At 39.9% G+C, this 25427-nt stretch overlaps 1 protein-coding gene across 22 annotated transcripts in view; it reads left to right on the top strand.

Moving 5' to 3' along the window:
- Nucleotides 1–25427, top strand: part of bnc2 (basonuclin zinc finger protein 2) — a 583190-nt gene that overhangs the window by 384248 nt on the left and 173515 nt on the right. For all 22 annotated transcript variants that reach the window (XM_072589035.1, XM_072589041.1, XM_072589036.1 and 19 more), the window contains one exon: nucleotides 5669–5904. In XM_072589035.1, the coding sequence (XP_072445136.1) occupies nucleotides 5669–5904 (236 nt within the window). The remainder of the gene's footprint in view (nucleotides 1–5668; nucleotides 5905–25427) is intronic.

The following is a 25427-nucleotide window of genomic DNA, read 5'->3' as shown; positions in this document are numbered from 1 at the left end:
GATTTGGTTCAAAGTTTGGAGCAAAATTTGCAATTGGGAGCTTCCAATAGTGTTTGCCTAGAGCTATAAAACCTCTGTTATCTGAAGTCTTGTTGGAATAAGATAATAGGAAATTGCAATAATGGTTTCCTCCTTTTGTGAAATTTTATTCCTTTGCTATACATAGTTAGATGATGTGTACTAGACCATAAGTTTTTTCCATATATGTGATATAATTATTTTATCTACTCATTGACAGTTTGATCAGTTCGAATTGGAGTAGTTACTTACTTTTATGATTGTGGTAATTGATTAATGTTCTTTGCAATATTGAAGAATGCTAAAACCTGGGAGTTATTAGGAACTCATTAAGATAGGACTAATAATAACAGGAGCAGGCCATTGGGCTTGTTCCATCATTCAATATGACTGATCAGATTTTGGCCTTGGTGTAAATTGAAATCTTCTTTCTTGTACATGAATGGCAACAGGCTTTGTTGAACAAGACTATATCCAGAGGATGGTAGAGGACAAAGCCATACAAACCAAGGCTCGAGCTCCACATTTTCTGACAACAATATGACATATAACACCTTTCACACACTAGCTATCCTTGCTGTCAAGGCATAATTCTCTTTCTTCTATATCATTCCCCCATTTTCTTTTATGGTACCCAATTTAATCATTCTGGTTGAACATGGAACATTTTACTCTCTGTTTCTGTCTCCTCCCCCTCAAGATCTTGTTTTAAGACTGGGTGGCACAGATGTACTCAATGTGTTGCTGCTTTTGTGTAATGTGTAAGAACTCTGGCTACCTCTGCACAGGACTTCTGGGAATCTTCTATCAGGTTGTCTTTTTCAGGGGTGTGTTCCTGTTTTCCTCTTTCCTTATCGATGAAGTGTGGAGCTGGAAAAGCAGAGCAGGTCAGACACCATAGGAGGAGCAGGAAAGTCGATGTTTTGGGCCAAAAACCTTGAATCAGAACCTGAAATGTCAACTTTCCTGCTCCTCTGGTGCTGTCTGACCTGCTGTGCCTTTCCAGCTCCACATTTTATCGACTGGGACTTCCAGCATCTGCAGTCCTTACTGTTTCTCTTTCCTTTGGGCTCTTCACAACTGATGGTGAGATTTCAAAATCTTTTGTTGCCACCTCATGTAGTCGCTGCAGCTTTTGATTTCCCGGAGAGATATTTGCATTTCAGTCTGAGGCTCGATAGTGCTGCATAACTGCTATTCGAGTCCAAGACATTAGCTGGGCTGGTAGTTTAGCAGTACCTTTATATAAACAGACTTGTCTAACCCTCTCAACTTTAATATCATCCAGCTCCTTTTGATGGCTCTCTTAAATCTTTTCTGAGATATTCATTAGTTATAAAACCTCAGTTGTTTGGGTTTCTGCTGTTTTACTGAAATAAATCTTGAATTCTACCACGGCTTCTTGATCAGATTCATCAGCAGACTTCAGCAGTAGTAAACTAGTCATCTCCTAATATTCAATATCGGCTTTATCTAATTTGGATTTGAGGATCTTCTTTGCCCTGGATAGTTTTAACTAACTGCTTGCAGTTGTTGAAATAGCTCTTGATGGGCTGTTTTTGGGGTTTAACATTTTTTTTCTGACTATATTGAATTACCTGGCTATCTTTTACTCAGTGTTGTAAGTTAGCATTGAAACTTTGATGACTTCATGTTTGATTAAAGATTCGTTTCTACCTCTGTATTCCAGGATCCATCTCGTTGACACCATCTTGGTGCTTTTAGGACATTTCGAATCTTTGCTGGTCTTAGTTTATGGTTGAATTATTGTAAGCTCTTCTCAGCTGCCATCTCTTTCAGCAGCATGGTGTCTTTGATCACAATATCGTCAGTATCTGGGTCCTGAATATCATCTAACAGGGTTGTTATATTCTCTAAAAAGAATTCATCCTCTTGCTATATGTGTTGCCACTGTAATTGTGACATGCTCTTTCTAACTGCAAGGCTCTTTCTAAGACTGGTCAGGCTATGAATGCCTGGCAGTGGAGTACTGCAATGGTGGTGAATGCACTTAGTTACTTTGCAAGCTTTCTGATGGCTGTTGTGTATCCTGTTATTTCCCACCTCCATGTGTAGTGTATTGCACTATCACTGAGCACATGTTATTCAGCTGGTGACTCTGCAGTTTGCCACATTCCTTGCTGTGGCTTTTATTTATTTATTTTTTCTTCCTTTCACATCCTAACTGCTCCTGTGGACCATCTCCAAAACTCATTGCAATGCAGTGGCCTTCTACAAACTTCGCTTAAGTGCCTGACTTTTGCTGGTGCTCTGTGGGCTAACTCCACCTCCCAACCTACCTTTCTCCACCACCCTCCTCACCGGCTTTGAATTTAAACTTCTTTGCCTGCTGTGCACTGTTCGCGTGATTTCTTTCCCTGGCTTGGCTGTCTCTGGCCTGACCCTGCTATGGGCTGTCTCTCTTCATGGTCCATAGTATGGGACTCCTTTCTTGTGAAGCTCTCCTTTTCTGTGAGTTTCTCTTGTCAAAAGGAATTTTTGTTCCTCTGCGTTTTGATTTTCTTTACTCTCTTTGTTGTTACTTGCCAGCTCTCAGAGGGCCTTCTGTCATACTGCTTTAGCTGTCATGTGAGTTTTGCCCATTTGCCATTCTGGGGCTAGATGGGACTTGAAATTCATCACTTGCTGGTCCCTGTCACTATCGAGCCCCTTTTCAGGTATTACTTTCAACTCTGGGTTTGTTTTGCTGGGCTGGGCTCAAGGTTTACAAATAACACCTTGCTGTCACTGGACTTCGAGCTCTTACCACCACATGTCTCCAGTTCTGTAGATCTATTCACCATTATCACCATGTGATAAACTGAGTTCTACACTCTTGTGAGTGAACAGCAACAGGCTTAATTGAACATAACTGTGTAGAGAAGATGGTCAAAGAGAACATCTTACCTTGGCGTCATTGAATAGAGGAAGTGATGTTTTGCCTTGCAGGTTTCTGTCATCCTTATTTATTTTTCTGAGATCTGGAGCCTCCTGATGGCCCAGTGTAACAGTGATAGAATCAGAGTGTTCCTAAGGTTCAGGTTTGAAGCAAGAGTCAAGTTCTGTGGGTTTAACCATGGGACTGACTCCAAGGGTCTGCTTGCTTTATATGGTGGAGGTAAACCACTAAAGAGTCCAAACGTGAAGGGGATATTGTCTTAAACAAGTTCTGGTTTATTTCATGATCGTTATCAGGTACAACTTACATTAGTAATTGTTGCTAAGACTAGAAGGAGACTTTGGAGGGGGCTCTTCTGGCGTTATGATACTGCCTCCGGACCAAGAGTCTCAGGTTTAAGTTTCCCTCCGCTCAAGAGGTATGTAATAACATCTCTGAACAAATTGATTAGAAAAATAGTAATAAGCAAACTGAAGATATTGGTTTTCACTCTGCAAGGTCCGACTCTCTTCTGACTATTCTCCACCTAGGTCCTTGTGATATCATTGGATTTGGTGGGCTGAATGCAGTCTCCGACATTAAGCATTACTAAATACAAATCGCTCCCCAAGCTCCATACATTTTCCCAACATTAACATTTATAGATTCATCAATATAGTTACATTTACCTCTGACTTCACAAATTCAGACAGCCTGCAGGTTTCACGATTCTTCCAGAACTTGGAAGATTAGTAGGACTTTAGCATGAGGACTGTTGACCTTGACTTTGTTCTTGACTCTGTATGGTCTGTACAATCTCTCCACACTCAAAGGCCTTTATATCTCTTGGATATCCTTCACTGATGATGTTCTTGCTAGATCAGTCAGCCAGTCCGTTACCTAATGTGGAGGACCATTAATTTCCTGACTTTCTTTCACAGTGTACTTCTTGCCTGCTGATTTCAGGTAGTAGCCTCTAAACATCATTTGGGGCACCTTTAATTTTATGGATTCCCTTTATGGACCACGGCTGCTCTCTTGAAATGGGTATTTTCTCTTTTACAGTATCTTGGCTTTCTGATCCAAAAAGTTCCTTTGTCACCATGTCTTGAATCTGTGGACATTGGTCATCCCATCTTCTCTTAAGAAAACTATTCCCAAAGACAGATGAACTTACTTTTTGAGATAAGCTGATTTAAACAGGATTTCTTAAATTAACAAAGACTGTGAATTTATTAATTACTAAATGTGAGAAAGGTTATTAATACAGCTCACATACACACAAATTAGAAATGACGTGAGACCAAAAAGATGAAAAAATTGAAAAATACAGTTTTGCAGATCAGTCTCTGAATTGTTTGTAAAGAGTGGACAGTTAAACATTGCAGCATTTGCAATGAAGGTAATCAGTAACGTTGAGTTCAGAAGTCAATCACCTTTTGAAACTCTCGGTTTTGTAGGCTGATTGAAATTCTATTTTTGATCTGTTTTTCAAAAAAGCTAATTTGCACACACACAATGAAAGCGAGGTTTTTTTTATCTGCAGCACAGGGGTATCTAGTGACAGTTTTTCAACTGAGACTTTCACAGCACAGTAATACTCCATTCCAGGTTGGTACTTGTGAAAGTGTTCAGTCCCATGACTGTACTCCAGTAGAGTTGAAACTGGCTTTATAGCCCCTGTCCTCTTCTGTCTTCCTGGAGGGTAAAACAGACTGCATCAGGTGGCTTTTCGTTTAGAGGGAAGAGATATTCAATCCCTCATTATCTCCTCTTGTTAAGTCTTGCCTGTCTGAAGTTTCCTGGTTAACTTATATGTCTGAAATTCATTGGCTGCACATCGGACTTTTCCAGTTACTGAATTTAAATCTGATTTTTTTTCTGTAGCTGTCCCCTTTTAAAACCAGCATGCTATTGATGTTAAAAGTGAAAAAAAAGACTAAAAATACATTGGGACTGTGATCTGTTGTCAGAACAATGTTTGTGGCCCTTCATTTTGGTCTCTCTGTACAAGCATGCCCTATCAAAGAAGAAAAGGAAGAGGAAAGAGCAAGACTAGAGCTGTGAAATGAAGCAGAGGAGGAAATAACTGGAGGGTTAGCTGGAGGTATTTCAAGGACTGTCCATCCAGCCTGTCCTATAGCCATTTGTAGTTGGGAGACAGCAAGCTAGGTGCTGGGTTGGGGTTTGATAACAATAAAGCAAAAATAGGGAGGGCTGGGTGATGTATTTTTGTAAATGTATAACAAGATTGATTCATTCAAGACTGGCTTTTATCATTAGTTATGCTCAAAATCATGATAAAAGAGCCGTGTGAAGTAATTGACTCAGTGTGACAGAAACAAATTTATTGTTAATTTATTTATTAAGCGGAGAATCATAAGAGCAGGAGGAAGCCGTTCTTCACCCTAGACCTACTCCACCATTCAGTTAGATTATGACTTTAACTCTCCCTATGAGGCTTGATTTTGTAATCTGTGATTATTTAGTTAATTCTGCAATTCCCTTGCAAAATGAAAATCTATCAAACATTCATTTAATGTTTTCATTTTAGCTCCAGCCCCAACATCTGTTTGGGGGTACAGTACTTGACTTTTCACTCCTTTTGTGCAACCAAGTGCTTCCTGGCTGTTCCACTGCTGTATCATCCATGTGAATCTACTTGGTTGTACTTCAGAAGAAACAGCATAGGCATGAACTGATTTGTTGTCTTCTGTGCTAAGTAATCTCTCTAGTTTAAACTAAATGTAATTTGTTGTTTCTTTTCTCCAGCATTGGACAAGCTCAGCACCCAACACCTCTACCATCCAACTCAGGTGGAGATTGTTCAGTCCAATGTGGTGTTTGACATCAGCAGCCTGATGTTGTATGGAACACAGGCTGTTCCAGTGCGCCTCAAAATTCTTCTTGACCGTCTCTTCAGTGTGTTGAAACAGGAGGAGGTGCTTCAGATCCTTCATGGCCTGGGCTGGACTCTCCGAGACTATGTCCGTGGATACATCCTTCAGGTAGGAACTGGCATAAAGTGTGGAAAAGAGGGTCATTCTGAGAAGCCAGAACACCTGGTGAGGGTGGCCACCTGTGTTGCAGTATCTGGTTCCCAGCCTCATTTCTGCAGCAGTATTATAGACTCGCAAATGTCCATTCAACAAGTCTGCATGTTACTGCTCACAGCTCATTGCAACAGCCAATAACTGGGGATAATCACCTTGAAGGCTTAGCCACAGCCTCCATATTTTGTCAAAAGTAAAAAGATTAAAAAGGACATAAAACCAGTTCACCATGTTGATGGTAGTCAATGGCTGATTTCCATGTTCCTTCATATCACTTGATGTGGTGCCTCAGTCTTACTGCTGGCTGGGCTAAGACACAATTGCCTTACTCATAACCAAGAGCAAACTTTGTCAGTCACTTGCAAAAGAATTAATATAATCAGAGAGTGACATCAGGGGAGATTTACCAGGTTGATAGTCCCCATGTTCTTCATCTCAAATGCGATCCATTCTGTGGAGTGCCTGTGCATCCTGACCAACTGAGGGGATCATATTGGATCACCTGTGGTCCAAAAAAAGGGATCAAGATTGAAATTCCAAAAGACTTGTTTTTTCATTGAATCTGGTCTCATGCAGTTCCTTCACTGTGGGATGGGGATTGGGCGGTGGCATGGGAGGTTGCTCATCAGGAAAATTAACATTCTCTTTTGAGAGGCTTTTGATTTACTCCCCAGTTGGACTGTTTTCATTGAACTTTGCAGCTCAAACAATGGTGTGTACTTGAGACCTGCAGCAGTTAGGCACTGCCAGGCTAATGAAAGGACCCAGCAATCTTTTGGTTTGGTACACAACAGAGGGATGGGCAGAGGCACCTTGGTAATTACTTCAAGATCGACTTTAGACTCCATAACTGCTAAATTCATGGCAGATTTCTCTGTCTAGAGGCTCATTCATCCATTGTGCTCAAAATCTTGTCTGAAAATTTCAATTTAGTTTGCATACCAACTGATGTCTTTTTGAATATTTTAGGAAAATTAGATATTGATCAACAATGGTGTTTGCTTTTAGCAAGTTCAGTGTAGAGTTACGTTTGGCTCATCTAATGGATTTCAGCCATAGTGAATCTGCTTTGGTTGTGTGCAAATTTCACTGGTAAACAATAAAACTTACCAACATGAATATATTATCTGGAATGGATTAACCTATTAAAAACAATCTATCCTAAGCAGTTTACAATCCTGTCTGTTTCTGTATTTCTCAATAACCAACCCTCTGCATGAATTATCTTTTTTTCCTTCAACATTGTGTTCCTGCTTCTTGTTTTTGTGTTTATTTTGTAGTTGAATTGAGGCAGTAATGCTGAATCACATCACTGAATGGAAACAAGTCCTAATTCAGAGTATGAGTAGACATGTAACTGTGAGGGTGAAGTGAGTTGCTGGACCTTTGCAGCATTCCTCAAGTTATCACACTTTTCGGAATTTCATGCTTGCAAGCAAAAATTGCCTGTTTAGAAACATGTAGGGCCAATTGGAGTTTCCAAGATTGTGGAACAGATGTGAAATGCTTGGAATCAGAGTATGCTTATGCCAGTTATCATTTTCAGAGCATACTTCACAAATTTTTCCCTATTTGTGATAGTCATTGTGGTAGATTTACATTTAAACTTACGTCATGGACCATCATGGAAGTATATCAAACTGCATCTCACTTTCTTTCCATTAGGATTACATGATCCTATGAGGCCCATACCACTATGTAACATGTGTATTAGGATTTAATTTTACAGTATAACACATTTTGCTTCATATTCTAGGATCATTTGCAGCATAAAAGCTGGTTTGACTTTACATGAGAATAGAGCAGTGGGACTTCAGCTCTAAGGACGTCTCACCTTTGAGGCAGTTTAGGATTCCCCACCCAAATTACATTCACTGCTGTATATATGGTTGGCTTCTTGCATCATTGCGAGTAACCATCAGTGGTCTTGTGTTTATATGATGTGATTTCAGAGATTTGATGAAACAGAAGTCTTACATTGTGTTACATTCCCAATGAAGATCAATAATGTTTATGAAGATGTTTAAATTTCTGTTACAATCTTTATACAAAACAATCCATTGTTGCTCACAGTTTTCAATGGGTTCAAAAATCTAACAGGTTTAATTGGAATCAGTAGCTTTTGGGACGCTGCTCCTTCATCAGACCTTCATCAGACCTTCATCAGACTATAACCTGGTGTTGAGTAATTTTTAACTTTGTACGCCCTAGTCCAACACCAACAACTTCTAAAATCCCAACTTTGCTAATTTGTAACCATTTCCCAGAATTCCTGAACTAACAGTGGTACAGCCCACTGTAGTGATTTCTCTTCCTGGCTTTGCTAGTGCAGATTTCTGAAATCCATATAATGTCACAGGGTATGTGTTGTCAGCCAGAGAACATTCTGCCCAATATCTCATTGAGGACCTATGGCCTTCTATTCACTGCTGACCAGACCAAATGCAGTATGGTGACAAGTGGTCTTGTTCCAAGTCAGTAAATTAAATGGCTTATGGGTTGTGGGGTTTGTTTTTGAAAGTTGGATCAATAGAAGGAGCATGAATGGTGGAGTCAGGCTCCTACAGATTAGGGTTTTTGTTTAGTTTTCAGTATGTGTCGGGGTCTTGAAGCTTCTCTTGATGTGCTTTCCTCCTGGACTGGCAAAATATTACACATGAGACTATGCATTTTACTGAATTTGCCTTGCCAAGGGTGAGTTGAAGGGATGTTACTATGTTGGAGCAGTTGCTGTTTAGTACTTAACTAGTCCATTATTCTTTTAAAGTTAGACTGATTTTTTTTTTCTCTTTTTGTATTTTAAAAATAAAGTAAAAATAAAGTGTGTTTTGCTTATAGCTGAGTAGTATAACTAATTGAATTGCATCTGGAACACAGCACCTTACACACGCCTTTAAATAAGAAAATGTCAGGGTCTGGGCTGTCTCCTTGATATATGTGGAAGGTGCTTGGTCTGGTCCATAACACTGCAGTTCAGTTGTGATCTTGGACATGGATATCTGGTTATTTAAGTCAATGGAAGATTTTGTTGCTGTAACCTTTGAAGGAAAAGCATTATGTGCTTCAAGGGGAAGATAATATGTTTTCTTCTCTGGAATTAATTAAAACTGTTTGGATAAAAAATATCCATTTATTTTCATTCTTCCAGAACATGGACCTTGTCATCTTCCTGGTGCATTATTGCCATTCTTGATAAATTTCCTACTCAAATAGAATTTACAGCACAGAAATAAACCATTTGGCTGAACACCTATTTGCTTAATCTTCAATTTTCACAGATTTCATTTATAGTTGCACAAAAATGCTCTCCATCCTTTCAATGGCACTTAAAATAATTCAATGTGAATTGTATTTATATAGCATTTATCCATGTTCTCTTTGAATGTACCCATGTCCTCTCATCAACTACTCCCTGCAGCAGCATATTAGCTATTGTCATTCTTCAGATGAAGATACCCTGAATTCCCTGTTGGATTTGTTAGTGACCATCTTATATTTATGGTGCTTAGTTTGGTTCCTCATCCATTCACCAAGGGGAAACATTTCTTTGCTTTTCCCTACCAAACCGTTTCGTAATTTCAAAGATCTCTATCAAGTCACACCTCAGTCATCTCTTTTCAAAAGAAAATAACCCTCATCTGTTTAATCTTCCCTGTTGGGTAAAGTCTGTCATCCTTGTGAATCATCTTTTTTGCACCTTCCCATTGTTTTCCTATATGTTTTGAGTCATCGGTGTTTTAAAACAGATTTTCATCTTATAATTGCATAAAACTCTCTCCATCTCTCTTCCATGGCACTTAAAATAATTCTGCATAAGTTATATTGGTATACTGTTAGAAAACAGAGAATTCTTCAGGGTAAGCATGGTGCTTATCTATTAACAACATCCTATATTTTGTTAATAGGAACCACTGATCTTTGTTGCCTGCATGCATCTAAAGATCTTTCCATTTCCTCCTTTGCAGAAACATATAAAATAAATGGGTAAAATTATCTGCTTAAATAATGAAAGGACGAATTTCAGATAAGTATATTAAGCATTCTGGTAGTGAAGTGTACAGTGGAATTGCTAAATCCATTTTAGTTAGAATCAAGCTTTGGGAATGATCAACCCTAATGCAAGGACAGCATCCATTTATTATTCACTGGGATAACCTTTGAGTGTTTACTATTCATATTATTGCACTTTGGATGTTTGCTATTTACTCATGCCTTACTCATATTATGACCCATTATTTTCTATCTAACTCACTTCAGCTCGGTGTTAATCATTTTTTTCCGTTACCCTCACTCCAGTTATATCATTCCCTGTAGAATGTGGATAATCTTCGCTACTTTCCTTCAGCACAGAGACTTGAATCTCAAATCGCTTTCCTAAATCATGCAGTTTTGATTCTTGAGTTATTTATCTGTAATTATCGACCCTGCAGTTCCTATGGGTGAAAAAGGAAAGCAAAATTGATACCTGTGTAAGGAACATTAGATTTGTACAGAGAAACATGTTTTTAAAATTAGTGTTATCTGCGGTTCAAGAGAACCTAATGTTGGCAAGAGAAATCTAATGTTGCAGAATTATCCTATATGAAGGCATAGGAAGGTAAATTTTAATTTCCACTTTTGATCTGGACATTTAATGGCAATGAATAGAGAATGTCATTTTTAAATTCGATTCCATGTGATGAAAGTTTATAATGTATTATTATAGATCAGGAATTTGGATTATAAAGTAGAGGTAAAATGGGTGTGGCTTTAGTTTTCAAAGGGGTCTTTGCTTTTCAAAACAAGCAGTGTAATTTTTTAAATAGTGGGTTGAGCATCGTTTCCAATAAGACATGTGACTTAAGCAAAATTAACAGCAAGCTAATTGGTTTGGTAATTGATGAAGTGTTTACAAAGTTGAACTTTTATGACCTATTGAAAGACAGGCCAAGCACCACAATCAAATTTCAGTTCAGAAGAGCAGTTTTATCTCAGCAGAAGGACAGTTCAGTTTTGATAGTCTTCAGGCCAGCAGAGCTAGAAAGCAAATTTAAGCTGTTTTTGCTTCCCTTAATTATTTTCTTAATGTTCAGGTAGGAAGGTTGGTGAGTTATTCATTATCTGTATTTTGGGGAGTGATAGTAGTCGAGACAATCAGATCTGGTGTATGTGAAGGAAATCTGAAAGAAAGGTTTTTGGTTTGATTTATTTATTGTCACATATACAGTGAAAAGTGTTGGTTAGTGATGCCAATCTATAACACCATCTTTAAACACAAAAATAAAGCAAAACACAGAATAAAGAGCCAGAAAAATAAAACAATCAAGGTTATTTTATAGTCACATCTGAATAAGGTTGGTAGTATTTGGAACAGCTCCCCCTTCTAGCTCAGCCATGGGCCTGGATCTGGTCTCCTCCAACCCGATGCCTTATGTCCCTGCTTCTAAACCACTGACATTGTTGTAACTGTGCTTCACCGTGCCACCGCTGCTGGAACTAAGTATCGTTCTTCTCTGGCACCATCTAACCTTGACCAATGCCACCATGAGTTCATGCTCGGATCAGCTCACGAGTGGAGTTGCCATCAGTGTTGCAGGATCCTGCACTGGGACTCAACTCTTTGCTGTCTTAGCCAACAGGCCCCTTGGCCTAGCCACAGACTTGGAGCCTTGGCTCAGTTCGTGAGTTTGGACCAGGGGATTGAACCTGGGATGTGCACTTCACTCGTTGGGAGACCTCTATCTGGACTGAAGCAGAGTCCACCTTAGCTAGACATTGCTATCACTGCTGTGGGACCTCTCCTCCTTCAACATTTACTAAGCTTCACTGCTCCCAGGCCTGCACCACCATTCCATGCAGAGCCCGCTCTCGCTGATGTTTCAACCGAGGCTGCTTTTTTGTCTTCCTCTGTTGGATACAAATTATATTCAGATCCTAATGTCTCCATTGATCTATCAGAATGTGTATTGAGAGCCCCTTCTGTAAATTCTTCTCAATTAATATCCGATAAAGTGAGTTCACAAAAGAAAAATCAGCTACCTCGTGTGAACATGTGGAATAATTGTCCAAATTGTAAAAGTAAAATATATGGTTTATCAAGCCAGGTTTCAGTCTGGAATCTGACTTGTTCAGTGTTGCCATTAGCTGGGGACCATAATAAATTTAATGAGAAACAAATGACCAGGCATTGTTGTAATGACCTGGATGCTGCAGTAAACTCAAGCACTGAAGACTCAGCAAGCTTAGTTCCTACTGAGGGAACTGGAAAAGATGTAAAACCTGCTGGTACACCATTCCCCACACCTCCATCCAGGGCCCCAAACAGTCCTTTCAGGTGAGACAAAGGTTCACCTGCCTCTCTTGCAACCTAGTTTACTGCATCAGATGCTCCTGATGTCGTTTTCTCAACATTGGAGAGACTGAAGGTAAATTTGGGGAACGGTTCACCGAACATCTAGCTGGGCCCACAGGGACCCACCAGACCTCCGAGTCACCGCCCTTTTCAATTTCCCCCCACTCACTCTCTTTCTGACATGACCACCATTGGCCTTCTGCATTGCTGTCGTGAACCAAAATGCATGTTGGAGGAGCAACATCTCATCTTCCACCTGGGCAGCATACAGCCCGCCACACTCAACATTCAGTTCTCCAATTTCAAATAACCTCCCTTTCCAGCCCCTCCCCCTCCCCCTCCCTTCCACTCCTCCCTGTCAACAACCAGAGTCATTCCTCCCATTGACCAACCTGGTCGTACCCTCTACCTGTCTCCACCTATCCCCACTTCACTACCATGCCCCTGCCATCCCCTTTATCTGCAGGTTCTCCTACACCCACCCACAGTCCTGAAGAAGCGACTTCTGCACCTTCTGATGCTGCTTGGCTTGCTGTGTTCTTTCAGCCTCCTGTCTGTCTACTTTGGATTCCAGCATCTGCAATTTTTTTGTCTTCTTTTGAGGGAATAGCATTTGTGTAAGCCAGTATCATTTTGATTCTGCATCTGCTCCAAAGTACTGTCTTACACTGAAGTGATCTTAACCATATTAAACTGCTCCTTTCCAGCCATTATAAGATTGTGATGATAATTGTTGTTGGCAGCTCTATGCCAGTGGTCACACACAGTTCATGATAGTCCCATGTATAAACATTATCTTCAATTTCCAGCAGGTTAAGAGATCACTTTTCCGTTGTGAAGGTTCCTTTAGTTATCTCAAACTTTCAAAACATTACATCCCTTTTTAAATTATTATGATCTTTTGCCTCAAGAAATCTTTGAAGAATTGCGGATCAATATCCCTCAAAGTTGCCATCCTGGTTGATAGGGTTAAGAAGGCATATGTGTTTTGGCTTTCATTAGCAGGGGCATTGAGTTTAATAGCTGCAAAGTTATGCTGCAGCTCTATAGAGTCCTGGTTAGACCACACTTAGGATATTGTGTTCAGTTCTGGTCACCTCATCGAGAGGGTGCAGAGGAGATTCACCAGGATGCTGCCTGAACTGGAGGGCATGTCTTATGAAGAAAGGTTGAGGGAGCTAGGACTTTTCTCATTGGAGCAAAGGAGGATGAGAGGTGACTTGATAGAGGTGTACAAGATGTTGAGAGGCACAGACAGAGTGGATAGCCAGACAGTTTTTTCCCATGTGGAAATGTCAATCGCAAGGGGGCATAATTCTAAGGTGATAGGAAGAAGGTTTAGGGGAGATGTCCGAGGTGGTGGGTGCATGGAATGCACTGCCAGCAGTGGTAGTAGAATTAGATACATTAGGGATGTTTGAACGACTCTTGAATAAGCACATGGAAGTTAGTACAATGAACGGTATATAGGTTAGTCTGATCATAGAGTAGGATAGAAGGCCAGCACAACATTGACGGCTGAAGGGCCTGTACTGTGCCATACTGTTCTATGATAAGCATTATCTGAGGAACAAAATAGAATACATATTCCACACTTGATAATCCTTGTCAGCAGAAAAACTCCAAAACTCTGGTTATGCAGGTTATATTGTGGAATAAACTCTCTTTCCATCGTCTATATAAACCAGCCTTCAAATTGTAATTTTACTTCCCTGTGTTCATCATCGATCTCAGAGTGGACCAAGCCTTTGCTAAATATGAACAAACAAGCATATGGACATTCAGTAAGATCAAGGCTGATCTGATTGTAACCCCAAATGTACATTCCCGCCTCTCTTGGTAACACAGCAGATTGTTCCAACAACATTTTACGAGGGTTCTGTGAATTCCTCATCTAAACTCCTTTGGCCATTTAATTTTACCAGCCCATATAGAACATAAAATATAGAACGGTACATCACAGAACAGGCCCTTCAGCCCACGATGTTGTGCTGACCATTGATCCTCATGTGAGGTAAACCTAATGTACAAACTCTCAAATTTCTGTGACCATATGCATGTCCAGCAGTCTCTTAAATATCCCCAATGACCTCGCTTCCACAACTGCTGCTGGCAACGCATTCCATGCTCTCTCAACTCTCTGCGTAAAGAACCCGCCTCTGACATCCCCTCTACACTTTCCGCCAAACAGCTTAAAACTATGACCCCTCATATTAACAATTTCTGCCCTGGGAAAAAGTTTCTGGCTATCAACTATATCTATGCCTCTCATTATCTTATACACCTCAATTAAGTCCCCACTCTTCCTCCTTTTATGTTGATTCAAATCTTCTATGATTAGTGCTGTGCCTGTCTGACAATCAGTTGTTATTTCTTTATGTTCCACCCTACCATATACTTATTGTTGAGAGGCATGAACGCCACTCCAAGTAATTTCTTGCCATTATCATTTCTCATGCCTCCCCAAACCATTTTCATATCCTGGTCTCCTGAACTTAGCCCATCCCTCTCTATTGTGCCAATCTCATCATTGACTAACGCACCCACCCTTTTACCTTTTTGTTACTTCCTACCCTTCCTAAATGCCCTTGACCCTTCAAGATTCTGATCCTAATCCATGTCATCCCTGAGCTATATTTACATAATGGTTACCAGATTGTACTCATTTATTTGATTTTATCTATCTATTGTCTTTGTAACTTCTAGTTTGTGTTGATTTACTCTCAGAGCTATACTGTCTATTCCTTCCAACCACATTTCAGTATCTTTCTCATTTGCCTATTCTGTTTGATTTATTGTAACTTCCCAGGTTTGATCCCTTGCCTCCACTTTTTCAGGATAAGATCTTCCACCTTTCTAGGATGGCAGGAAGGTCAGTGTGCCTCTCGGATATCAGTGTTTTTGGGAAAGACGTTTGTCAACATGACTGTAGATTTCAGTCCATAATTTTTTTTCATAGAAATAATAGCTTAAATAGAGTGGCTTAAGATCATTCATTTATTCTTGCTGATTTCGGTTTTCTCCCCTTTTTATTTGTGTGTCAGACTCTGTCGTCATTTAAGGTGCACACAATGTTATGAACTTTGTTTCAAAAGTTCCTCAAATAGCATTTGCAAACTCATTGAATATCTAGACTATCTCAGTATTATGGTGGCATAGTTTGTGCATTTGTGCATAAGTTACCCACTTGACTGCACATGTGCCTACTACAATGGATGAGCAATGAAATCTCATATAGACTGGGGAATGAGTTGGGTTCTACTTGGTTTGCCCTCAGGTAGTACATGTGCACTGCAAATGATTTCTGTGGCTGCTGGATATGGAATGAATAGCTTCAGTTGATGCCCTGTATCTGACCAACTCTAATCTGAGCTCTTATTCGATACGCAGCTGAAAAGTGCAAGGTGATGACATGGAGTGAAGAGGTATCTGGGACTGAGTGTGGTATTCGAGCAGCTTCAGCCCCATAATTGAGTGTTTGCAGTTCAGGCCAACTCCAGGATTGTCATATGTTTGGTTATCGAAGACTGTGGAACTGGAACTCAACATTTACTCCTAAATAAAATGATATGTGCTGACAGAGAGAGAAATGGCTCGTGTTTATCCTTTGCTCACGAGATTCTCTTGGTTTCTTGTAATCAGTTGTAACTGCTGAAGGTTGACATGATTCAGTTTGGGTTTTGCTAGTCTTTTTAAAACAATGGCAACTTCCTTTTTCATCCATTCTTGTTTGCAGCAATGAAGGTAAAGCTTGAGGCATGCAGGAGGCATTTGTTAAGATTTTGATTTTAAGTATGTTAATTATAAATGAAAGGCATAATCTAGTCTTCAAATATTAGTTACCAGTTAATTAGATAAACACATGAAGATGCACTGATTTCCCCAATTAAGAACAATCTAGGTGGACTGTCTAATTTTTGCAATGTAGAATGTTTCCTAGCAGCAGTAAATACTCCAAGAAATGTCTCCATGGTATCTAGTTTTGATGGGCAGTCAGGGTGCAAGTGGGTAAGTGAAAAACAGATCTTCCTTTCAGTTGGATAGCTATTACATTCAGCAGGAAAAAGTGCCATCTTCCATCTTTGTCAGCCAGTCATTTAAGAACAGATTTTTCCTCAGTTAATAAAAAACACCAATAAATCAACACAATAAAATTTGGAGATTGTTTCAATGGAGTAAATATCAGAGGGTTTCTAGAACTCCCAGGAAATCCACTCACCCAGATTACCATCCCCAAGGTTGCTATGAAAGTTTACCCCACTTTCCCCCCATACCGCTAATTATTGACAGATGCTATCCTCTTCCAACCAGTTTCTCTCTCTGAACTAAAAATCACACAACACCAGGTTATAGTCCAACAGTTGGATTACAACATAGTATCATGTGATTTTTAACTTTGTCCACTCCAGTCCAACACTGGCTCCTCCAAATTATAGTTTCCTCTCATATTTGTTCTCTCATGATCTCTCATAGTTTCTACATTGTTTGCACTCTCATTTTTCTCTCCCTCTCGTTTTAACTGGCATTATTCTGTCCCTCCAAATTACACTGTCATCAGCCTCCAAAAAACAAATTATCTCTCGACTATGCTGCAGTGGTGAGTTTGGAGGCTATTCATTCCCTCAATTGCTATTTGATGAGTTCATGGTTGATTTTGCCACTGAACTCCATCTACCTACCTTGTTTCTTGATCTCTCTCATACTCGTGTATACCGTACGAATTTCAGATGTAAAGTCAATTAAGTTGATGGATACAGATTTTTGTGGGATCGAGTTGGAAGCCTCTTTGTCTGTCTGTCTGTCTTCTCTCCTGATCAATATGACTTTGATTTTAACTTTGTGTCCTATCTCCCCATATTCCTCCCTCTAGTGGGAAAGTTTTACTTCATCAATTCTTTCAGTTCATTTCAAAATACTAAGCCATCTCAGTCAGATCACCCATTAACCTTTTGTGCTCCAGGGAAAGCAACCCTGATTTAAGTAATTCCTCCTTATACAAATCAGTGAAGGTTATTTTGGATCAAAGGATATGAAAATCTACAGTAACAACAGAAGTCACTGTCAAGACAACAACTGACAAAAAACTGGCATGAAGTCCCTGGAAAGTTGAAAGTATTCGAAAGAAATCGGACCTCTGGTTCTTGAGCCCCTTGATCCATTTATTGGCCTCTAATCACATCCAGCGATCAATTATTCTTCATAAGCTTGCTCTCATTCCAACATGAATATACTGTATATTTTTGATCTGTTTTCTGACATGCTGCCTAGATCCATTGAAACACAACACAGCACTGTAAAATACAAGAAGATTAACATTTAACAGCCTGTTTAGGGAATGTCATTAATAAAGAGATTTTCTGTGCTGTAATCTGTTTAACTAAAGCATAACGTGCCACAGGATATAACTGTATAAAATCTCTGATTAAGATGATGCTCATATCATGCAATGGACAAATGCAATTCATTACCCAGTCAATTTCTTTTTCATTTCAAAGTATTTGATATGTATTTTAGAGCTGCATTTTCCTTTTAGGTCTATTATTCTAGGAATTAATATGAATCAGTAAAAATAAACTATTCCCAGAAAGTTTTTACGATACAAATCCATGTCTGTAATTATGTTCTTGTGCAGCTTCCTGCTTTGAAGTAAAAAACCTCCACCAAGAGTTCCAATAGTTAGGTGAACATAGGAAGTCTTAGAAGGAAAGAGGCCATTCAGCCCATCATGCCCGTGCTTTGAATGAGCTGTTCAATTAGTTTCACAACGCATCCTTTTTTCTCTATCGTCCTAACACATTTTCTGGGTTTTAATTACGTATCCAATTCCCTTTTGAACCTATTTTCACCATCCTTTGAGCAGCTTTGTTCCAGATCACAGCAACTTGGAGTGTTTTTAAAAAAAAATCCTTAACTCCCTGTGCGTTCTTTTGCTCATTATTTTAAATTGGTGTTCCCCTGCTTCCTGACTGTCCTGCCACTGGAAACAGTTTGTCTGATTTAGTTTATAAAGCGATTCTGCTTACTGCACCACCATTAAATGGAAATGGGCTCCCTCTTCCCAATGGTACATGATTCCTGGACAGAAAGTACGCTGCTCTGTCAGACAATGAGTAGTGGACATGCCTCCCAAATCAGAAAGATATGGGTTCATGATTGACTTCCAGACACTTGAGCACAAAATACTGGCCTGATACTCCAATGTAGTACTGCACAAGTGCTGCACTGCCAAAGCTGTCATCATTTGTAACATGACTCCCTTCTTAGTTGGATTTCAAAGTTTCCAAAGCATTGTTTGAAAAAGGGCACGGTAGTTCTCTCAGGCTTTATGGGGATAATGGTGATCCATTAACCAATTCTAAAAAAGACAGATTATTTATACCTGATCACATCACTATTTGTGGAAGCTAATTGTGAGAAAATGTGTTGCTGAACTTCCGACATTAATGCAGTAATGTAGTGGACATCTTTAAAAGCTACTTCATTGGCTATGATCTGCTTTGGGATGTCCTCAGGTTATGCAGGACACTCTCAACCTGCAAGTTTTTTTTTCTGACACATCTGGATGAACAGATGTAAGAGCTTCACCAGAAGGAAGTTTTAAATATGATGCTTGTAAAGTTGACATAAAATTAGTACCATTGCACTAACAGTTGACAGTGACAAATGTATGAACCCATGCTTGACACCAGAACCAATGTGTCATGGAGAACAAAAGGAAACATAACCTGATGTTTTATGGAAGATTTTGAATTGTCGATGTATGTTAACTCAAACTAGCTTCCAATACGTTCATTTCTTCATTCATTGCTGAAGATCCAGAAAATGAGATCTAAGGTTAATTGTATGCATAGGGAAGAAAGAATGAGCATGTGATTTTACCTCCATTGGAGTTCAACTGTTTAAATCAACTGACAATTTTAAATAAGAAGATTTCCCTGTTGTGGTGCATGCTGCATGGATTATGCTTTCAAAATGTAGGATTATTTTTATTCCAAAAGCTTTAGTACTAAAAGAAATCTCCCATTGCTTCATCAATCTCTTGTGTTAGATGGTTTAGATTTCAGAGCTGGACTTCAGTGTCACATGTATGTGTACGTATGCAAACTATGTGCATCCCTTGCACATATGAACATGCAAATTAGGAACAGGAGTGGATCACTTGAAATCTCCCGCCTGCTGCACCCATTAACAAGATCATGGCGGATCTGCTTAAGTTCCATATTTCCATCTTTCTTCAACAATCTTATATTCTTATCAGACAAGGGAATTAATCTAACTTCACTGTTTCAAAATATTCAAGAATGCTGCCTCCAATGCTAGTGTGTTCCGAAGTTTCGCAACCCACTGAGAGAAAAGGTTCTTATCACTGCTGCCCCACAAAGGACTGTCTCTAAGTTTTAAATTCTGGATTCACCCATGATGAAACATCCTTTTCATACCCAGCTAGCCAAGACCATTTAGATTTCCTAAGCTTCAGTTCCATCACCTCTTGCTCTTCTAAATTCCAGTGGAAACAGGCCCAGTTTGGTTGATCTTTCCTCTTAGGACAGACTACTCATTCAGGTGTCAGACTGGTAAACCACCTCTGAACTACCTCGAACACATTGACATCTTTCCTTAAATAAGGAGATTAAAGTTGTCGAGATGTGGTCTCACCAGTGCCCTGTATAACTGAAATGTAACATCCTTCCTTTAAGTATAGTTCCATTCAGGATAAGATTAGATTCAATTAGATTAGACCCCCTACAGTGTAGAAACAGGCCCTTCGGCCCAACAAGTCCACACCAACCCTCCAAAGAATAACCCACCCAGATCCATTTCCATCTGACTAAGACACTTAACAGTGGGCAATTTAGCATGGCCAATTAGCATGGCGGATAAAGGGTAACATTCCATTCACCTTCTTAATTACTGACTATATCTGCAGGCAAACGTTTTGTTACTCAAACACTAGATTACCTAGAACCCTCTGCACCTTGGAACTGCAGGTATTCTCCATTTAAATAATGTTCTGCTTTTTAAAAATTCTTCAAAGTGAACAGTTTTGTATTTTGCCATATTTTACTCCATTTGCCAGTTTTTGCCCACTCATTGAATCTATCTATATCTGTTTGAATCGTCCCAAGGTCCTCTTCACAACCTACTTTGCTACTTATCTTTGTGTCATCTGCAATTTTTTTATCTTCTTTAAAAAAGCTTTTATCTTCATTGTCTAAATGGTGATCTGGTGGAATGGATTGCCAACGTATTGATCACCCACTTACTGAAAAGAAGACGTCTGTTAGTATGCAGATTTGGAAGCTTAAGTGGCAATTCACAGAGACTATTCTTATGAAAATAGACATTTTTGATCAACCTGTTCAGATATGATATGATATACTCTGAAGCAGATTGAACTTGAACCCAGACTTTCTGACCCAGAGGTTGGGACACTACCAGTGCAACACAAGACAGCATTATCTACATGCTTAACTATTATGCTTTCACTCCACTCAAAGATAATTGACCTAAGTTGTAAAAAGCTGAGGCTGCAGTACATCTTGCCAATCAAAATAATAACTTATTTTTGCATAATATCTGTTTTCTGGCCACTAGCCAATCTTCTATCATGCTAGCGCGTAACTCCTGCACCATAAGCTCCTATTTGTGTAATAACCGAGTGCATGCCACCTTGTCAGATAAGTTTTGGAAATCTAAGTGCAGAACATCTATAGGCTCCACTTAATCCACAATACATATTAGGACATCAAAGAACTGCAATAAATTGATTAAACATGGTTTCCCCTTTACAAAACCATGCCGACTCTTTTGGATTACCTTGGGTTTTTTTCAAATGCCCAGCTATTACCTCTTTATGATTAATTCTTAGAACCTTGACCACTTGGGCTGTTCAGGTAGTATCTCTGAGCCAGCAGGCCCAGGTTCAGGTATCACCAACTCCAAAGATGTCTTTACATTTTTGAACAGGTTAATTGGGATATTGTTTGCATTATGAATAGTATCACACAATGCATCTAACCATCAATGATAAGAGATCCGTTGAGATGAGTGGGAATGAAATTTTTGTAAAATAAAAACCTTGTCGCTAGGGTTTTTGTCGTGAAGTGGTAGTGACCCTACCTCTGAACCAATATCCCCATCTTCAAATTGCATCTGCTTCAGAGATGTGTAATAACATTACTGAACAGGTTAATTAGAAATATTAACACAATGTCTTCTATATAATAAAAAAATACACCTTACCTACAGTAAACATCAAGCTAAAAGGCCCATGAGTATCTGTTTTCAACCTCCCTTCCTGAATAGAGTTTTATTTGCCACTTTCCAGTCTGATGGAACCTTTTCAGACACTAGTATATTTGGAAAATTAACACCAATGTATCTGCCACCGCACTAACCATTTCTGTTAAGACCCTAGAGGAAGTCCATTAGTACCTAGGTGTTTATGAGCCTGCAGCTCAATTGATTTGTTCAGTACCACTTCCCTCATGATTGTAATTTTACCAAGCTCCTCTCTCCATTTCACTTCCTAACTTACAGCCATTAATGTCTTAGGGAGTGTTGCTGAACAAAGAGACCTTTTCAGTGGCAGTTCACAGCTCCTTGAAAGTAAAGTCGCAGGTAGATAGGATAGTGAAGAAGGCGTTTGGTATGTTTTCCTTTATCGGTCAGAGTATTGAGTACAGGTGTTGGGAGGTCATGTTGAGGCTGTATAGAACATTGGTGAGGCCACTTTTGGAATATTGTGTGCAATTTTGGTTTCCTTCCTATCAGAAGGATATTGTGAAACTTGAAAGGGTTCAGAAAAGATTTACAGGGATGTTGCCAGAGTTTGAGGATTTGAGCTATAGGGAGAGGCTGAATAGGCTGGGGCTGTTTTCTCTGGAGTGTTGAATGCTGAGGAGTGTCCTTATATTGGTTTAGAAAATCATGAGGGGCATGGATAGGATTAATAATCAAAGTCCTTTCCCTGGGGTGGTGAGTCTAGAACTAGAGGACATAGGTTTAAAGTGAGAGGGGAAAGATATAAGAGAGACCTAAGGGGTAACTTTTTCACACAGAGGGTGGTGTGTGTATGGAATGAGCTGCCAGAGGAAGTGATGGAGGCTAGTACAATTGCAACATTTAAAAGACATCTGGATGGGTATCTGAATAGGAAAGGTTAAGAAGGATATGGTCCAAGTGCTGGCAAATGGGACTAGATTAGGTTGGGATATCTGGTCAGCAAGGACATGTTGGATCGATGGGTCTGTTTCCATGCTGTATATCTCTGTGACTCTATGTTCTATAATGAAGGCATTGTAGCAGAAAGAGACCACACACACAACATGGTATCACAAGTGCAACACACAGTATAATCTACACTCTGTAAAGATGAATAAACATACGCATGCACATATAACAGGACAGTGCTGAGTTTCCTGTCCCAATGTTCTTGGATTTTGGGTGGGCTGGAAAAATGATCGAGAACCATATTAGGACACTTCCCCAATGTGTTACCACTGTTGGGGAATTTGCCCAAGGTCAGCATGAAGAACAGACAGCTATACTCACAAACAAGCACACAGTTTCATGCACACATGCTGACATGCAGACTGACCCCTCAGACACTCTGATACACATTCATACACTTTCACTCTCATTCTCTTGCATACTAGCTCTCTCTCACACAGTCACTGTCACTGTCTATTTGTTTCACACATACACTCTCTCACTCTCTCATTTTCTCAATCTCCCTTAGACTCTTTCTCAATCTTTCTCACAGACATAGAGATGTACAGCACAGTCCAACTTGTCCATGCTGACCAGATATCCTAATCTAATCTTGTCCCATTTGCCAGTACTTCACCCATATCTCTCTGAACTCTTCCTATTCAGAGACCCATCTAGATGCCTTTTAAATGCTGTAATTGTACTGGCCTCCAACATGTCCTCTGGCAACTCATTCCATACGCGCACCACCCTCTGCATGAAGAAGTTGCTCCTTAGGTCCCTTTTATATCTTTCTCCTCTCATCCTCTTTTCATCCTTTCACACATTCACTTACCCACTCTCTCGCTCACTTTCTTTCACTCTACCTCAGTCAAATTCATGCTCTGTCTCTTACTCTCTTTCCCACTATCTCTCTCTCTCTCGCACACATTCTATGTCCCGTACTCTCTCGCTCACTCACTGTCACTCTTCATTTCTCCCTTACTCCCTCTTTTACATTTGTACTTTCATACAGAGGAAGGGTCACTCGACCTGAAATGCAAATTCTGATTTCTCTCCACAGAACTTGCCAGACCTGCTGACATTTTCCAGCAATTTCTGTTTTTATTTCTGATTTACAGCATTCAGTTTCTTTGGTTTTTGCTTTCATAATATTGCTCTCTCCCTCTCATATCCACCCCTCTCTATCTTTCACACCCTTTACTACACACTCTGTGATGTCTCTCACATTGTCTTATCTCACACCCTCTCTGTCACTCACTCACACCCTCTCATCTTTTCACACTTACCCTCTCTCATTCTCCTTCTCACTGTCTTGTTCTTTCTTTCTCCTTTACTCTCACAGTCACACTTTTTGTTTTCTCATTGTAGCTCTTCCCCTCTCTCAATCTTCACACTCACTCAGTCTCTGTCTCTCACACCATCTCTCTCTCACACACTCAGTCTCTCTCATCTCTCATTCACACTCATCTCTGTGTCTCTCTCACATGCACACACTCTCACACACACTCTCACTATCTCTCACTCTCATTCTCCTTTTTATTCTATCTCTATCTTACTCAAACTCAGTCTCTCTCTCTCACACACACACTCTCTCTGACAGTTTTTCCCTTCCCTGTCACTCTCCCTGCCATTCTTTATTTCTCCCTCACTTGCTCTGTTGACTCGCTCTCTCATTCTCACCCTCTCACATCTTTCTGTCTCTCTCATCTCTCACTCCTACTCCTCATCTCTCACTGTCAATGTGTCTCTCACATTCTGTGTCTCGCGCTGTCTCTGTCCCTCATTCTCTTTGTCTCTCAGTCACGCACTCTCTTCACACACTCCCACTCATAGTCTGTCTCACACTCACTGTCTTGTATGTGTGTGTGTGTCTCTCTCTCTCTCTCTTACACTCACTCTCTTGATCTCACTTTCTCTCTGTCACTCACACACATCATGCTTACTCTCCACTCACACTGACTCACTCATGCTCTTTCTGACACACACCTCTCTTTCTCACACATACACTCTCTCTCACATTCATTCCCGCTCTCAATCCTACTCACTCTTTGTCTCTCTCATTTACTTTCACACTCACATTTCTCTCACCCTCACATTCTCTCTCTCATTCTTCTCCTCTCTTTCTCTCGCACATTCTCTACTACCCCCAATCTATGAGAATTGAACCATTTCCCACAAAGGGATTTCCTTCAAGCTGTTTTGATTTTCATGCATTTCTAAAGTATCTTAATTGGCTGTAAAGTACTTCGGGCCTTCTTGAAATTATAAAAGGTGCTACAGAAATGCAAGTTGCTCTTTGGTACTCATTGTTAAGTTATTTACATTCTTTACTTTTTCTGCAGAGTTCAGCTATGACACTGCCTGGCTTGGTGAGATTGGATTTCTGCACTCTGCAACCCCACCCCCACCCCCACTCAATCTCCCTCTCTCAATCCCTTCCTCACTTTATGCTACACTAATTGGTAGTGGAACATTACAGTTTGGTGACAGGCAGTTGTTATTGCTTGAATAATCCTTAGTTTGAATTCTAGAGTTAGTAGCATGCATGTAATGCTTAGCAGTAGGTGCAGCTGTTAACTATTCACTTAGAAATAATCTTTTATTTCTCTCAACCTGTCTCCCAGGTAGTGTACCTGTCACCATTAATAACTCATCTCCAAGATCCCCAGTGGCTCGACTCATCAATTGTCATTCTCTAGTCTGTTCTTCATGCCCAGCTCCACAGTCCCACAGTAACTGACTCACCCTGCCAGCTGGATCTTTTTTGAACTTCCTGGCCTTTATGAACTGTAATTGCTTTGTATCAGAACTCCACTGTCCTGCTACTAATACAGCTAATATAGCTTGTACGTGGCTTGGCATACAGTGAGAGTAGCTTACATTCCAACTACTCAACTGTCATTAGCACAATGGGATGGTGCCAAATTTTAGA

This window comes from Chiloscyllium punctatum, chromosome 2, assembly GCF_047496795.1.
Source record: "Chiloscyllium punctatum isolate Juve2018m chromosome 2, sChiPun1.3, whole genome shotgun sequence".
Lineage (NCBI taxonomy): Eukaryota > Metazoa > Chordata > Chondrichthyes > Orectolobiformes > Hemiscylliidae > Chiloscyllium > Chiloscyllium punctatum.
This window is presented reverse-complemented; position numbering and strand designations above follow the sequence as displayed.